Source organism: Nothobranchius furzeri, chromosome 1 (genome assembly GCF_043380555.1).
Source record: "Nothobranchius furzeri strain GRZ-AD chromosome 1, NfurGRZ-RIMD1, whole genome shotgun sequence".
Lineage (NCBI taxonomy): Eukaryota > Metazoa > Chordata > Actinopteri > Cyprinodontiformes > Nothobranchiidae > Nothobranchius > Nothobranchius furzeri.
In genome coordinates, this window is record NC_091741.1 from 103,081,607 (window position 1) to 103,098,091 (window position 16,485).

Here is a 16,485-nt window from a genome sequence, read left to right on the forward strand (position 1 = left end):
TGCTGGGGCTGACAGACTCTCCACGATTCTTCGTACAATTTGGGACTTGGTGAGTGAAGGATCATTTATGCATAACACTACACTACTACGCCAAGTATCATAGTCAGTTTCAAAAGAAGGGTGTGGAACTCGCCCTGAGAACGGTTTTAGTCTGTATTGTGAAGTAGGCGGAGGGATAACCTCACTGCTTTTAACAATGTGTTCCACAATAACTCGCTGAACCTCAGGTGTGTTTAAAAGATTTGGTGGAATGCAAGGGTTTTGTTTTCCAGTCTCTGTAGGTGGACAATTGTCCTTTGAGTTGTTCATATAGTTAACTTCTGGTGTTAAAGGCAGGGAATATGTAACTTGGTCACTATGGAGCATTGGCTCTGGTTCAGTGACTGGTTCAGATGCATGGGTATCCCTTCCTAAAGATTCCCCAATTTTTGCCAGTTCCTCCATTAGAAGGTCTTTAAATGATTGATTGCTACGCGCAGCTATGTCCCTGAGCTCTGACAGATAGGCATCAGTGGCAGATGTGCTAGTTTCTAGACTGTACGCGCTGGCTAGGTCTTGAATATGGAAGAAAACATCTGGGTTCCTAGTACAAGGTTTGTCATAGGGTAAACATTGTTTCTTTAATTCCTTAACAGTGGCTTCATGTTGAAACTCCACAATAATCTGATCACAGTTTGGTAACTTAATGCGCCTGTTAACTGGTCCGAATCCTTCCATAAACCCAAAGACTTCGTTATCAAGGTCTGTATCAGTTAACCCACTGATTAAAACAGCATTTGAAACTTTGACCTTTTCTGTTTTCACAACTTCCATTTTAAAACACTCAAAAGTACCAATAATGCCAAAATGGCAAACCACTGTGACCTCCAGGCACTCTTATGATGTCAGTCAATGGTTAGCTAAGGTAACAACTCAACAATTCTCCTGGCTGGCTCGCCAAGTTTTATGTAACCGGATTACAGGATACAATAAGATAATTAAAAGAAAAAATAAACAAATGGGCCAATAATTAGGTTCGGGGAGAATTGGAGGTTGTTTAAGAATGACTGGAGTCACGGGTATAGCATGAAACGGTTTATATACTAAATTTTAATAATAATGGGAAATATAACACATAAAGATAACACACAAAAACAGATGAAAACAATCGACAATAGTAAAATAGTCGGTATGAGATTTGATCATATGAGTCACAAGTCAGCCGGCGTCAAGTCAAATCCCCACGCTTGGGGTGAAAGTCAGAGTCCGGTGGTGCGATTTTTTCCTACCACACCGTTGAGATTGTTCACAGAAGAGAGCAGTCTGCTCTTCAGTTACTTGAGATGTCCTGGTTCGTTCAGTGGTTAAGGCTCGCCATCTCCCTCGTCAGGAAGAAATCCAGTTCTCGTTCCAAGTGAGTGATCATAGGAGTCGGGATCAAACCCAAGGGAAAAAAAAAACCCAGCCTGTAAACAACAGGACTGTTAGCGAGTTGGCATCGACCCTTCTCGTCACATCACAGCATAAAGTCTTACAGACTTAAACAAATGCTTCACTCTATTGGCATAGCCAATCATGTTTGGGTTCACAGTTCAACTAACATAACATCAATTTGATTGTCTATTAAAATAATTCTCAGTAGCTCTGGAAATATAATTACATATGACAACAATTGTTCAGCTCAATAGGCTCAGTTAGATTCTATTACTCTACACTATTCAACAAGAAATACATTCATGACAACAAGGATACATTTAGTTGTGTTTCTATACAGCATTGTGACACCTTGTATATCTGTAACACAATAAATAAATAAATAAATAAATAAATAAATAAATAAATAAATAAATAAATAAAATGTTCTATAACAAAATTCAACAAAATATAAATTCTGGTCCTTTGGTCCACCTTTGTAAAATAATTCCTCCCTAATCAGTTAGCTTTTATTTATTTTTATTTATCTATTTTTTTTATTATTAAATGTTTGGTTAAGGGACGCATTGCTAATTCTATGGCGTTAGCTATAACGCCCCTGAGGACCTTGTACATCTAGGCCGTACCACCATTAACTGGCGGTTTGAGCCGTTAACTCCTGGGAATCCCATATGCCCTACCGCCGTTAACTGGCGGTTTGAGCCGTTAACTCCTATATGCCCTACCACCGTTAACTGGTAGTTTGAGATGTTAACTCCTGGGATCTAACGTCTAGCAGCCCACTGCTGTCACCTCGGTTGCTGTAATTAGCTTTTTGAATTTAATAATTTACTGAATTTAATCTCATTCACTCACCAACGCGCTCCAACGGTTCCCTCCTACAGAGGATTGGTTCACTCTGTCGTCTCCACACAAATCTATAAGAATGGAATTAATTTGATAAGCTATTTAAGTTTCCTTTTTTTTTTTAAGTTGCATCGTTAGCTTTTTCTCTTCTTTTTTCTTTACTCACCGCGTTGGTTCCAAGTTCCTAGCTCTTATTAGAAGGAGTCAAGTCCGCCTCTCCCTCTATCTATGCGGCACCCAAATCAGGGTTCTTCACGGCCTCGACCGTTGTTTTTTTTCCTCTCTCTCTCTCTCTCTAACCGCTCAGTCTTTGCTTTCTGTATCTGCGTGCTGCACAGCCGTTTGTCTCTCCTCTCGCTCAGCTGCGTCGCACGGTTTTATTTCGCGGAGGCGGGACTTATTTCTCTCAGCCAATGAAATTTCAGATTCCCACCTGGACCAATAGTATACAGCTTTCCTCTTCTGTTTCTGTTAGGGATGTTCAAGATTCTTGTTTTAACCGATGTTTAATATTAAACTCGTTATTTTAGTTATTCACCCTTCCAATAATTCATTATGAAATTATCTATTAGTTAATTAGATATCTATTAATTAGTATTGTTAATTTCCTTAATTTATATTTTATATTTTATCTAAATTGAGGATGGATCATATTAGTAAGCCAATTAGTTAATACCTCATTAAGGTTCTAGCTTCTGGGTTACATCTGCATAAACACAAACAACAGTCAGGACCTTTTCCCAACCCAAAGGCGCAGGGAAGCTACCATTTTCTCCCCCGGAGAAACCCCCAACAAACAGGCAGAGAGTCTTGGGGCTAACAGAGCTCTGTTTCCCGGCTGGGCGCCATGATCAAAAGCCCAGCCACCATGGCGCTCGCTCACGGGCCCTGACCCCAGGCCTAGCTCCAGGGAGGGACCACGGTAACCCTCCGGGCCAGGTACTCTGACTCTTTGACCTCACTTCCATGAAGAGTCTTCTGAACCACATTTTGTCTCATCCTTCACCTTGGACCAATTTGCCATGGGTGACCCTACCAAGGGCCAAAAGTGCCCCAGACATCATAGCTCCTAGGATTCTTAGTGCACTCCAACTCCTCCACCATGATAAGGTGGTGGTTCAAGGAGGAGAGGTGGTGGTTCAAGGAGTGCAAGCATGTTAAACTAAACAAAAATCCCACAGCACTCTAAATGTAACCAAAAGGGATATCTACTTCAAATACCGATATATGCTGGGTCATTTTAAGGTGCAGTAATGAGAATTTTACAGACAGAAAATCCCAGAAGAGTCTAATGTTTCAGTCATTTTGAAAGGAAGGTTAGATTGAAAGATATTTCATATCCAGCTGGCTGCTGGATTATCAGTTTTTCTCCTTTCAAAACAAAGGAAGGAAGAACGTAACTACTGTTTACCATCAGTGAGCGTATGGGGTTGCCATGTCTCCTGGGAGATAATACTGCAGCACCCACAATTGTAATTTGACGACAGCCGGCAAAAAGCTCCAGTTGTTTAAAGTGGTTGCAGTAACCACATTTTACCACAGGATGCCACTTTTACTTCATTTCTACATAATGCACCTTTTAAAAAGAAAAACATCACTTAGGTTGCTAACATCACATATCTCCATATCTTCATGCATGCTTAAGCTTTAAACATTATCAGTGCAAAATGAGAACTACTTCAATTTAAGTTAGTAATAAAAAATTGTCATGTTTAATTTGTCTCCAACAGCAGCTGAATGCCCATTCAACTAAGTTACCATTCTCCTTCAGATGTTCCTACTAATGCTCTGTGATGCCTTTAGGCCTAAGATAATTATTAAGTTCATGATGGGAATACGTTTGATTAATAAGTTAATAACTAGTACAAGAGAATTCATGATAAAAAATGTTCAAATGCTTTAGGTTTTGAAAATGGATCAAACTGAGCCATCCCTGTTATAAACTATCTTTGTTATACTGTTTGTGTGAAACGTGACAGAGTGCGTGCTCTTAACTCAGTTCTTAACTCAGATGAATCACTGACGTAGTTCCATTTTCTCTGGAAACCTCTGGACTTTGTGTTACGTCTTACATTTAGGCAAAACAAGAGAAAATACAAAGCATGAACATGCTGATTTTGTTTTATACGTTCATGCCTTAGAGAACATTTGTCTTTGTAAGCATTGATTTGTTTAAGGAATGTTTAGTTGTGTGTTAAAGTTACTTAATTGATAAAAGGTAAGCAGTGTGAGTGTACTGCTAAGCGTGGCACTAAGACATCTGTAATAGTCACTAATGTATTTTTTCTGTTTATTGTAGTTATGGTGATAAAACATTTATAAAGATCATCATTTAGGTAAAGCAAGCCTTGGGTGTAGATTCATGTGTTTGTTTTAGTTGGTTGTTTGCTGGTGGCTAGTTACACACAGCTATGCGCTCTAAGAACAGCGCATCCTCTCTACTCAGGGCAAATTCCTAATTATTCGCAAGTTGTGCCAAATAAAACTAAAATATCACAAAAACTAAACCTCAGATCTACATTTTGAAAGAGAGAAAATTAAGCTGAAGAGTTTGATGGGTAATATGTTAATGGTATGTTAAAGTTGGGTCACTAAGGCGTAAAAAACGATTCCAATATTTTCTGATATTATATTTGAAGGTCAGTATTGGCCAATATTGGTAGACCGATAACATTGGACATCCCTAGTAGCTTCACCAACATTAAATTCAAGTTACCAAATCTAAACATACAAAAACACAAAGCAAGTAGACCAGCGTGGAAGAGAGACTGCTACAAACAAACAACGCTCCTTGAATGTCTGAAAAAAGCTCCTTTATAATGGGAAAAACGCTAATCCCGGTGATTTCCTTCATCTGCGATAAAGACGAAGCAGCGGCTTTGACCCCAGAAGTTGTTGTCCATTGCCGGGAAACAGAGGCATGCCAAACAGGAAGGAAATCTAGCTGAGAGTCTTCGGAATGTGGCAGAGATGTTAGTGGAGGTGGAGAAAAGGAAGGACTAGAGGAAAAGCAGGCAGAATCCTCCCTACTCTATTTACGGACCCCTTCTAGAAGAAGAAGAAGAAGAAACAATCTCTTATACAGCCCCTCTCCAGATAAAAATCATGAGGTGCTTCAAATGAACATAAACTAAAAATAATTTAAAACACTAAAGATTTAAAAATTGTGTGTGTGTGTGTGTGTGTGTGTGTGTGTGTTTCTGTTTGCGCGTGTGTGTGTGTGTCGCCAGAACTCTGAAGCGGGGTGATGTGGGTGTGCTTTGAACAGAAGCCGAGCACAGGCATTCTGAACCACCTGTAGACGGTTCAGGGAGGTTTTGTCTGACTTTGGGAACCAGCTTGTCTGGGTCACAGATGAGGACTTATCTTCATTCAGCTGCAGAAAGCTCCCAGCCATCCAGGTTTTGATAAAGTCTAAGCAGGTGTGTAACAGCTGCAGCTTAGACATCTCATGGGGCTTAAAGGGGATGTACAGTTGGATGTCATCTGCATAACAATAACGCCGACATTGCTTTGATATTGATGATTTTTTAGAATCAAGTTGTCGTCATGTCGCTACAGTCCTTCTAAAACTAAGTAGTAGGGTGTTTTGCACTGTGTGGACCAGCCAAATATCACCAACATTGTGGAAATATCCACATGATACAAATTAAAGTCAAAATTTGTCCACAAGAACACACACAGAGCTATCTTCAAATCCATCGGAACAAGGTTTGTGGGGTTTTTGTGTCCTCCAGTGGTACTCCGACTCCTCTGTGGTCTTATGGACATGGTTGGAGAAACATGATGCATGGTTAGGTAAACTGTTACAGAAACTTGTTTTTGCTCAGGAGTACATAACTGACTCAAATTTAGTTTCTCATCTATTAGCCCATTCACAGTGTCATTTGTTACAGGATAATGGTGCATAAAACAGCCGTTAGTCTCTCAGTCCACAACGTGCTGAAATCCTACACAGGTATCTCTCTGGCCCTGCCTGACACATATAAATACGGTGTGCATTTTGAAAACAAGGATATGCAACATCCCATGTTGTTTCCTCGGATAGCTTAGTTTTGTCGTGCCAACAGGAGGATCATAAATTGCTGGACAGGTGATTTAGTATTCATCGTAGCAGCGTGATGCTAATGATAAGATCGTTGACATTCTGCGGTTCTCTTCTTACCAGCAGACCTATAGATCCATCTCTATAGGCCAGAGACCTGATCAAAGCCCAGCAGCTCATTTGCAATCTATATCTTTGAGACATTATAGCGCATGGCGGGGGGGGTTATTGCCTGTGTTATTAACTCATTAGACCTTAGCGCTTTGATGCACAGCCACTGCCTGACCTTCCCTCTCAGAGAAAATTAGCTGTGTGACATCACAACGCTCCAGAGCAGCCGTACAGTCGGGAACATCCAATCACACACATTTACGTTTTTAAAGCTGGGTAGGATTTAGGTGGAGGGGAAAAATGCAGGTAATTAGATGTTTTCGTTGAAATCATATCATGAGCAACCATGCTGGAATGCTGCTCTCAGCACATGGCCACTTCCTCTACACACATCTCCTCACGCTGCTGTTGTCTTCTATATTTTTCTCCTCAATTCAGTCTGTCTGCTTGTTTCTCTCCATCTTGTTCTCTCCCTAGACAGATAAAAATAACATCCTCTGTCTGAGGTCTACCCACCAGAATTACTTCTGAGGTAATCGGCTCGTCTGGGAAGCACAACTTCCAGGGCTCAAAGCGAAGAGCAAAAGTCAGAGGGAAATGTGTGGATGTTATCGTGCAATTCCAGATGGTCATTTGGGTGATAACAAATGGTTCAGCTGGGCAAGTCCCACAGAGATGAAAATCTTACACACGCATTTACGAATCTGTCCTGGCACAAAAACAAAAATGAAATTAAGGAGTTTCTCCGTGCAAATACAATGAGCAGTTGACTGGTGGCTTATTCGATCACTTAATCATAACCCAGGTAGCTGCTCAGGACGCATTAGCATGCTAATGCGGCCGCTGGAAGCTGGGCACTCACACTGAGGCTGCATATCCTCACCCCAAGATGTTCTGCACCCATGCTCATGCGGCGTGTGTGTTGGTATGAGTCCAGATCTCGCGTGTGAGCTTACCTGCTCCCTGCCTCATGTCAGAGCTCTCCGATTCCTGTCAGCGTGTGAAAAAAACAAATTCCTGTTCCCGCTGGAATGGTTTTTATTTGAAAGCGTAAACAGGTAGCAGTTATGGCCTGCCTTACACGTTTTCATTTACCTCTGTGATGTTGGTGGTAAATGTGGCTCCCCGGAGCCCTCACGCCTCTTACTGACACTTTCTCTCATCAGGAGGTGATGCAGATGGAGCAGCAGCTCGGGGGTCGACTGATTGACGAGCCTCACGTCCTGCTTTTCAAAGACAGCTACCACAACCTGCGCCTGTCCATCCATGACATGCCCCAGGCGCACTGGAGGAGCAAGCTGCTGGCCGGGTACCAGGTGTGTTGGGTGGCCCTTGCGGGGCTATGGGGCAGGGGAAGTCACTTCGGATCAAAGCAGGAGAACAGTAATGTCACTCACGTGCCTGACTGGATGTCAAATTAGTGTAACCACAGGCAGGAGTTCTCAATCGTTTTCAAAAGTTATTTTTGAATTAGCTGTTCAGGGGAATTAAAATCACTTCATTTAGAAGTTTTTCAGGAGCAGACTTTTGCTGATATTGAGGCTCGTTACCTGCTCGTTTCCGTGGAGATTAGTTTCCTTTTCAGTGAGGCTACAGCAGCTTGGTGTAGCTCCAGGTGAAAGATGCAGACTGTTTCTGCAGAGCTCCTCCTAAGATGTGTTGGCATGTGTCACATCTGTGTGTGTGTGTGTGTGTGTGTGTGTGTGTGTGTGTGTGTGTGTGTGTGTGTGTGTGTGTGTGTGTGTGTGTGTGTGTGTGTGTGTGTGTGTGTGTGTGTGTGTGTGTGTGTGTGTGTGTGTGTGTGTGTGTGTGTGTGTGTTTGTTGCTGGAGCTGCATTGTACTCTAACCAGGAGCTGATTGATTAGACTACAGTAGCTGCTGCATAGGGAGCTCACATAAAACAGCAGAACAAAAGTACTGTGCAGCCTGAATTTTGGGACCGCTCCTCCTTTTGAGTCCACTTTCCAAACCTGCACGGCCAGCACTACTGCAGCCCAGTCACAGCAACACAAGGTCTATTGAAAGAGGACTGGAAAGTGTTCTGGCTGCAACTGTGTAAGCAGCGGGTCCCTGAAGAGCAGGTGGGCTGCGCCAAGCTAGGAGGCTGCAGCAGTGCACCCAAAGCAGAGGATTATTTCTCTGGACTGTGTCTGTTCATTTGGAAGTGTTGTTCCCCTCTCAGCAGCACAGTCAAAAAGGCCGTTAGTCTCCCTGGAGCCCCTTGAAGACATCCATGCAAATCCTGTGCAGGAGGTCTGACTAGGTAACAGTGCCCCCATTTGGTTAAGACCAAGCACTACAGGTCCAATTTACTCTGAAGATGAGGTCTTGTTAGCAGCTGAACCCAAAGTAAAGCGGACAGTTTGTGAGCTCTTTCTTTACCTCTGTGTTTCTCTGGAGTGATGCAAATGAGTTATGAACATGCAGCAAGAGAAATGAAGAGGCTGAACCGGTCTGTCTCCGGTAAATCCTGCCTTCTGTCTTCAGATGTCAGTATGCTTATTCCTTAGCATGCTTCTTGTCCCAGTGAGTGGAGTTAGCCGTATCTAAACATAGAAAAATAAAGATGTGTAATCTCATAAACTTGAGTGTAATACCTGCTGTTTGTCAGCGACCACACGTTGATCCCTTTTGACTCACTTGAATGCCGTCAGTCGGCCGCCTCGGACCGACATTTCTGCTTGGTGTGAACGTAATTAGTGACCATCTCGGTGCTGTTGCTCTGACTGTGCCGTGGTGATTTTCTTTTCTACAGGAGATCCCGTTCTACCACATCTGGAATGGCTCTCAGCGGTACCTGCACTGCACATTCACTCTGGAGCGGCTAAGCCTCAGCACCTGCGATCTCACCTGCCAGCTGTGCGTGTGGCAGGTGGAGGGGGAGGGCCAGAGCTTTGCCCTCAACTTTAACATTGCCAAGGTAACACTCGACACAGACCGCAGCCACTCTTAAATCTTTTTTTTTCTTTTTGTGGAGAATTATGAACTGATGTTTGTTTGTTTGTTTGTTTGTTTGCTTTATTCCCACCAGGACACTCGAGCTGTTGACTCTGAGTTTCTATTAATGGACAGTAACGCCACAGCTCTGGCAGGACCAAGCGCCTTTCAGATCCCATACCTCATAAGGCAGAAGATCTGCAGCAGCCTGGACGCCCCTTGTCCCAACGGAGCCGACTGGAGAATGCTGGCACAGAGACTCAAACTGGAGAGGTAAGTAACACCGTGGTAACCAGTGACCACCGTCTGAAAGCAGATCATGTAAGACCCTTCATCGGGTGTGAAGTGCGTCCCCGTGTTTAAGCGTTTGTCCTCAAGTTCAGGTAAACAAGGTTCTGCCTTAGCAGTCTAATCCTCTTTCGGCTCTGCTAACTTCATGGAATTAACGTGGACTTGATGGATAGAGCTATCATTTCTGTTGGAAAACATGGCCCGCTCTCACCCTCCCCTCTTCAGAAACAGGTAAGCAGCTTAAAGTCTGCTGCTAAACTTCTGCCCACGACGCCCTGCTTAACAGCTGTAATTGGAAAGGCTGCGAGCTAGCTGCCCGTCAGCAGCAGAAAAAGATGGAATGGGTTTGGATCCGTGCCGACCTCGGACCAATTAGGTTCTCTGTGTTACTGTACTTTATCACGTCTGCGTGTGCAACAGGGGAGCGAAGCATCGATCCTTTATCCTCCTATTTCATTTCTACCCCATAATGAAGTCAAATAGGAACGCTTCATTCGTCTAATCAACTTTATTTACCCCAATTAATTACAAACGCATCTGACGCACTGCAGCTTTAATTAGCTAGGTTTTGTTCGACAAAATCAATTCTCGTTTAGGTGCGAGGGAGGAACGACTTCTTTGTTGTTTGAGCTGTCCTTTACAGCATGTTTTCCTGAAAAGGCAGCAGCTGCTTGGCGTTCTGTCATTTCTGTGGTGGTTTTTAACTGCATAACGTGTTTAGACGTGAAGAACGAGACTAATCAATACAATTTTAAATGTCAAGAACCTTTTATTTGATCTTTCTCTCCCAACACTGAGCGAGGGGCTGTGTCTGAGCCGTGCACGATAAGCTGGTGTTTCACGCAGAGGTGAATAAGCACCGCGGACATGTTGGGCGCTATGCTCGCTCTCCTTTTTTATATCTGAATGATGACACCAAGGCTCATCTCCAGACACCTTTTTTTGACAAATGCTTGTTTTCTTTATGGAAAAGTGGCCTGTGCTGTTTAACCCAGCCGGCTGGAAATGGCAGTGTTATCACAGCCAGAGTGGTCACATGTTTAAAACCATCACAGACAGCTCCAGACAGAAAAAGCCGACTCAGAACCTTTCCAAAGATGTGAAGGTGTGTGTGTTTTTGTCTGCGAGGCCCGGGTCCTTTGGAGAACCGAAAAAGGCCATTATGAAACGATCTTGGGGTGTGCTGTGGGGATCAGGTCCCACTCAACATCAAATACACAGCTAGACAGGGCCAACGCTATGATGTCGTTGATTGGGTTTGATCGAGAACGGAAAAGGTCGCTACCGTCTTAACCGTGAAAGTCAATTTACTGTACCAGATTTACGGGCTGTTCCAACATCAGATCAGCAGGACTGAAGGTTTTGTTGTTCTACTTCCAAATAAAAATGGCAGCTGGTTGTTACAGGGTATTTTTTTGTTTGTTTTGTTTTTGCTTGAGCTCATCATTTTGGGATATAGAAATGAAACAGGCAACAAAAGCAGACACTGACACAGTTACAAGCTGCAGCTCAGTTAGGTATCAAGATTTCCACCGACTCTTTCGCCGCAGAGGAAATGGAGAACTGTCTGTTCTGATGAGTAGACGCTGTTGGAGGGATGTTACGGTTTCTGTGGTAAAATCTCTTGCAGTTAGTTTCAAATCCTTTTCATTTGATTGTAAGAGTAAGCTTCTGATTTGAGATGGCAGAAGGTGCACCAGAGGTTTATTGAAGCCTCCAGAGAGGACCTGGTCTGCATTGTGGATGGATACGTTTGTGGGAGGACCACCTCTCCTCTCCGTCTGCTCATCTGACAGGAAAACAACCCGTGTGATGAGGGGAAACTCGTCTAACAGAGTCTGCGTTTACCTGCTATGTTACAGCTAATGCAAAGATGGCTTGTTTATTTGGAAGAAGTACAATTTTTTTTCTATAGCGACGCTCAAAATTAAAATCACAAGGTGCTTCACAAGAACAAAAAAAAAAGATTTTAAAAATCATAATAAAAATGTACAAATTTTTTCATACAAACATGTGATGGAAGTAATGAAATCATTTAAAAAAGATACGAGATCTCTGGAAAGTTGGAAATGGTAGAAACAGCAACAAGAAGAGAAGGTAGGTGAGAAAAATGAGCAGAAAGTCACTAAAGCCAGCCAGAACAGCTGAGTTTTCAGCTGGGGGGGGGGGGGGGGGGGATATTTTATTTGAAGCTGGACGCATCATGTTTCCATCCTGCAAGTTTCATTTTTGTGGATTTTCTCATACAGCAGGTGGTGAGCTCCTTGTTTTCCTGTTGTGTGAGGAATAAATTATGTGAACATAGTTACTGCCAGTGATGATAACAACCCTGTGGTTAGCTCATGTTTCCTTCTCCTCTCACTCTGGTTTCTCTGTAGACACATGAGTTTCTTTGCATCCAAAGTGAGCCCAACCTCTGTGATCCTGGACCTGTGGGAGACGCAACATTTCCATAGTGGCAACATCAACCAGCTGGCTGCCGTCATGGCCGACATTGGCAAGCAAGAAGCCATGATTTTCCTGGTCTCCGATGGCGACTGCTAACCCAGGACACAACAAACATACACTGGCAAAACTACAACAGAAACAAAAGCGCTGTCCCAATGTCCTGTTTTTTTTTATTATTAATTTTTTAATTTTTTTTATTAGTCTTATATGAATGTTCGATCTAAAACCGAGTCCCTTTATCCCTCAAACGGTTGAAATCTTCTGCAGAGATGGCAGAATTAGGTTTTTTTGGGGGAAAAACAAGAAACACAACTCTATATTTTCCATCGAAGACTCATCCACTCAACTAAAAATCCACCTTAGTTTTCCTCATGGCTGTAAAGAAGAAATATGCAAATGTGACGTTTTAACTTGATTCCTATAATCAGTCTGAAATTTCTAAATCTTGCTTTAAAGCAAACCGTGTCAGTCGTTTTCAGTAAAAGAGGAGAAAAAAAGTGAAATATGCAATTTGCAGGTAAACGTGACATTATCTCCAACACATTCTCATGAACCCAACCGCACGTTTGTCATTTGTGTAAATAAATGATCTGTTGAACATGTAGCACATTCTGTAGGTGTAGATTTAAAACTAATTATAACTCATCTCAGCTTTGAGAAGGGAGAAGATCCGGCTGTGTTTTCACTTTAGTTCCTCTCAGGCTTCGTGGTGTTCTTCTGATCGACATTTTACAGCTAATGAAGAAGCCACAGCGCCAACGGGCGTTTCTGTGTGGACACTGAATGTTATTCAAACTCATTTCTTAAAATTACTTTTTCCCCCATTTCCTGTTTCATTAATATTCCAACAGGGCCAAAAAGAGAGGGAGGCTATTACATGAATAATGTAAAAGCCCAAAACAAATTCTTCAAAATTTTTGTCATGTTGAAAGTAAGGATGCTCCAGTCGAGTTTATTGCTGCCAATCACCAAAAACGTTCACGCGGATCGGCCATAAATTTGCTACGTAGTTGTAATGAGAAGGGTGACCAGATCCCAACTCGTCAAATGTGGGACAGAGACCACTTAATGTGGGACAACGTGCAATTCCAATGCAATGTAAATAAGTAAAAAAAATCTTTATGCCTATTAGCTCTAACATCACTGTCACTCTAATTATTATCATCACACATTTCATGTAGCCTGCTGTATATTCTGTTTGAATTCAGTTTGAACAAGCAAACAGCAAAAGCTTTCAGACCATTTCTCAGTTCCTCTCCAGCCACCACAGCTTAGCTCAGGCCGTTTGGACCTTCTACAGTGGCTCTGAATAATTTCAGCTAAAATTATTTTAAACCATCAACTGATCATCAAGGCTCACAAAAAAAAGCAAGTTTAAGCAGCTTTTCGTTAAATATTTTCCACAACAGAATGACAGTAAAAGTACCAGCAACTTTTTTTTAGATCTATTTGTTTATTTTAAATTAATTTTCCACTAAAATAAAAAATATATACATATATCCATACTTTGTTTGCCTTTTTTTCTTCTTTTTAGAAACAAAATTGTTTTTCAAAACTGACAAAAAATCTCTTATTTGATATTTAGGGAAGAAGGGACAAAAGCATCACTGGTCTATGAAAAACACCTGATCTGATCTAATAAATAGAGTTCCTTAGAGTTACTATTTTCAACAAAATTGTGAGAAAAAGTAATAATGGCATCAGTTTTATTCCCTCATTATTTCTTTGGGCTTTAAAAGGAGTTTAGCTTGTACGCATCGAAAACAACACAACCACAGCACCTTGACTGTTACAACCTGCTGTGGGTTTTAGCATGAACTTGTCCAATTACTGGGAAACCTGCTTTTGACCAGCATATTTTGTGTGACTCAGACTTTGTGCTCCATTTCATATCGGACTCCACACCGTGACACAAAAAAGTTGACTCTGAGGAACATGACTGACTCTAATCAGACACGTTTAACCCACGAGTCTTTATTCTGACAGCGTTTTCTCCATCACACACATCTATCCACCGTGCTCACTGACGCTTCTGCTTTTAAAGGCTTGGGTGCACACTCCATGCACTCCAGACCTGCGTTAAAGACCCGCCTCCTGGTTTGACAGCAACGGGCAGCTTTCTACACACACGTTCATGCAAATTTGCTGGGCATAAGTCTCAATTTACGGGACGTGTGAAAAGTAGTGAAAATGCGGCACTGTCCCGCACAAAGCGGGACGTCTGGTCACCCTGATAATACAGACTACACGACTACATGATCACCCTAATTTAGACAAAAGCTTTCATTTTTTTATTTTTCAAGAGAAAAAAACAGACTTGCAGCATGATCAGTGTGTTTGTTTCTGACCACAACTCCTATGCCTCCTCCTCACAACCCGAGTTTTAGAACTGGAAGAACCTCTAGAATGAGAGGAAACATCAAGATAACCATAAAAGCCAAGCCGTTTGAAATTAAAACTCTCAAGATGATCAAGTCCAGAACAACTGAGAATCTACACCAATGTGCAGCACAAAGCAGCAACAATTCAATCCAAAGAAAACTCCAACACTTAAATGTAGCTGCTGTCAGTGACAATCTAAAAGATTTAAAACATTAGAAGCTCTGAACAGTCTAAATCAGGGGTCACCACCCTGGTGCCCTTGGGCACGAAGGGTCCCCAAGGTGCCCTCAGTTCTGTTATAAAAGGAGCACAATTCACAACTCAGATCTAAAATATTATTTTTTAATCACACTTTCTGTGATTAAAAACATGGCAGCAGAGTTGGCTTACATACAGGTGCTGGTGATGAAATTAGAATGTCAATATAAGTTGATTTATTTCAGTAATTCCATTCAAAAAGTCTAATTCGTATATTAGGTTCATTCATTACACACAAACTGGTGTAATTCAAGTGTTTATTTCTTTAATTTTTGATGATTTTAACAGACAACTAATGAAAATCCCAAATTCAGTATGTCAGATTATTACAATACTGTAAAAAAGTTCAATATTGAAGACCCTTGGTGCCACGCTCTGATCAGCTAAGGAACTCATAACACCTGCAAAAGCCTTTAAATGGTCTCTCAGTCTAGTTTTGTAGGCCAGTGTTTCCCAACCTTTTGTGACTTGTGTACCCCATTAGTCAAAAGTACGACGTACAACTGGAGTCCCACAGGCTTTTTGGCCTGGCTGCCCCAGATTTTCTAAAACAATAATCCCCAGGCTGATATAATTTTTTTCACTTTATTGATAATCACAATAATGTTTATAATTTATTGATGCAGATCTGTGCATCATTCTGTAGATTTCACAAAAGAAATTTATGATTTTCTTCCCTTAACAGAATTGACTCTTAGGGAGCATACAGAGTATTCTACACAATAGTTCAATAGAAATAAAGAAATGTGTTTGTTTAATTTCTTATTTGAGTTATCAGACCTTCATTAGTGTCGTTAAATGTATATTTTGGCAAACGTCCACCTACTTAAATGTAGTCATGCTTTTCCACAGACTGCAGTGTTAGCCTACAGGCCAAATATAAATAATCCACTTCTGCTCTTGAGCATCAGCAGTGATACTCATAAACATTTAGATGGGCCTAAACTGTTCTGCTGTTGGGTTAAAAAGCAGGAATGTGACTCGTTAGAAGGAACCAGGAAACAGAGAAAATAATCCTGACACCCTAACTTTATAACATTTGTTTTAAACCTGTTCATGTTAAACCTGTAAAAAAACATCATTTCTTTCATTTATCTGCCCAAAATCATGACTTTTTCAGGAAACACACCGATAAGAAACGTGTTAATATTACGGATATATTTAAGTACGGATATTTAAGTAGCAACGTTGTCGCTTGTAGTAGCGTCAATGTGCAGCCGAGCGCTGTGTGTTCTCACGGCAGGGAAGCGCTCAGCCGAACTGAGTGAAATTGGCTTCCGACCCACATCAGAAATCCATGTAAAGAGAGTGGTTTGTGCTTTCTGATGTGGGTGGGAGCGAACTTCACTCAGCTGCTGAGGCTGGTTAGTGAGACAGGCAGAAATGTGCATCTTGAGCATAGTTTTCCTCTAGTGTCGGCTCATTAACAAAAACTCCGTCGTCTCATCATGTTTTAGCCACGAAAGAGCTACTTTTAGCTTTTCAGCATCTTGTTTTCCTTATGGAAAAAGTGGTGTCAACAAAATCAATTCCTCATCATTTTCATTCATGAAAACAACACTGCTCTGGAGCCAGGCCTGGAGGTGGGGCATGTCGGCAAGAAACTCATGGCAGGATTTTTTTCCTATAGTCTTGCCGAGCACAGCCCAAAAAAGCATGGGTTCCCCCATCCAAGAGCTCACTACTCGTGGGGGGTGACAGTCTGATCCTTGCTACAGAAGCTGGCTCTCGGCACATGGAATGTCATCTCTCT

General features: G+C 41.9%; 1 protein-coding gene across 4 annotated transcripts in view; it reads left to right on the forward strand.

The window, feature by feature from the left end:
• The window catches only part of unc5a (unc-5 netrin receptor A), a 363,819-nt gene extending 349,395 nt beyond the window's left edge, over positions 1–14,424 (forward strand). For all 4 annotated transcript variants that reach the window (XM_054738923.2, XM_054738924.2, XM_054738925.2 and 1 more), the window contains 4 exons: positions 7,582–7,731; positions 9,172–9,336; positions 9,448–9,626; positions 12,023–14,424. In XM_054738923.2, the coding sequence (XP_054594898.1) occupies positions 7,582–7,731; positions 9,172–9,336; positions 9,448–9,626; positions 12,023–12,188 (660 nt within the window). In that variant the 3' untranslated portion in view covers positions 12,189–14,424. The remainder of the gene's footprint in view (positions 1–7,581; positions 7,732–9,171; positions 9,337–9,447; positions 9,627–12,022) is intronic.
• Positions 14,425–16,485: the final 2,061 nt, after the last annotated feature.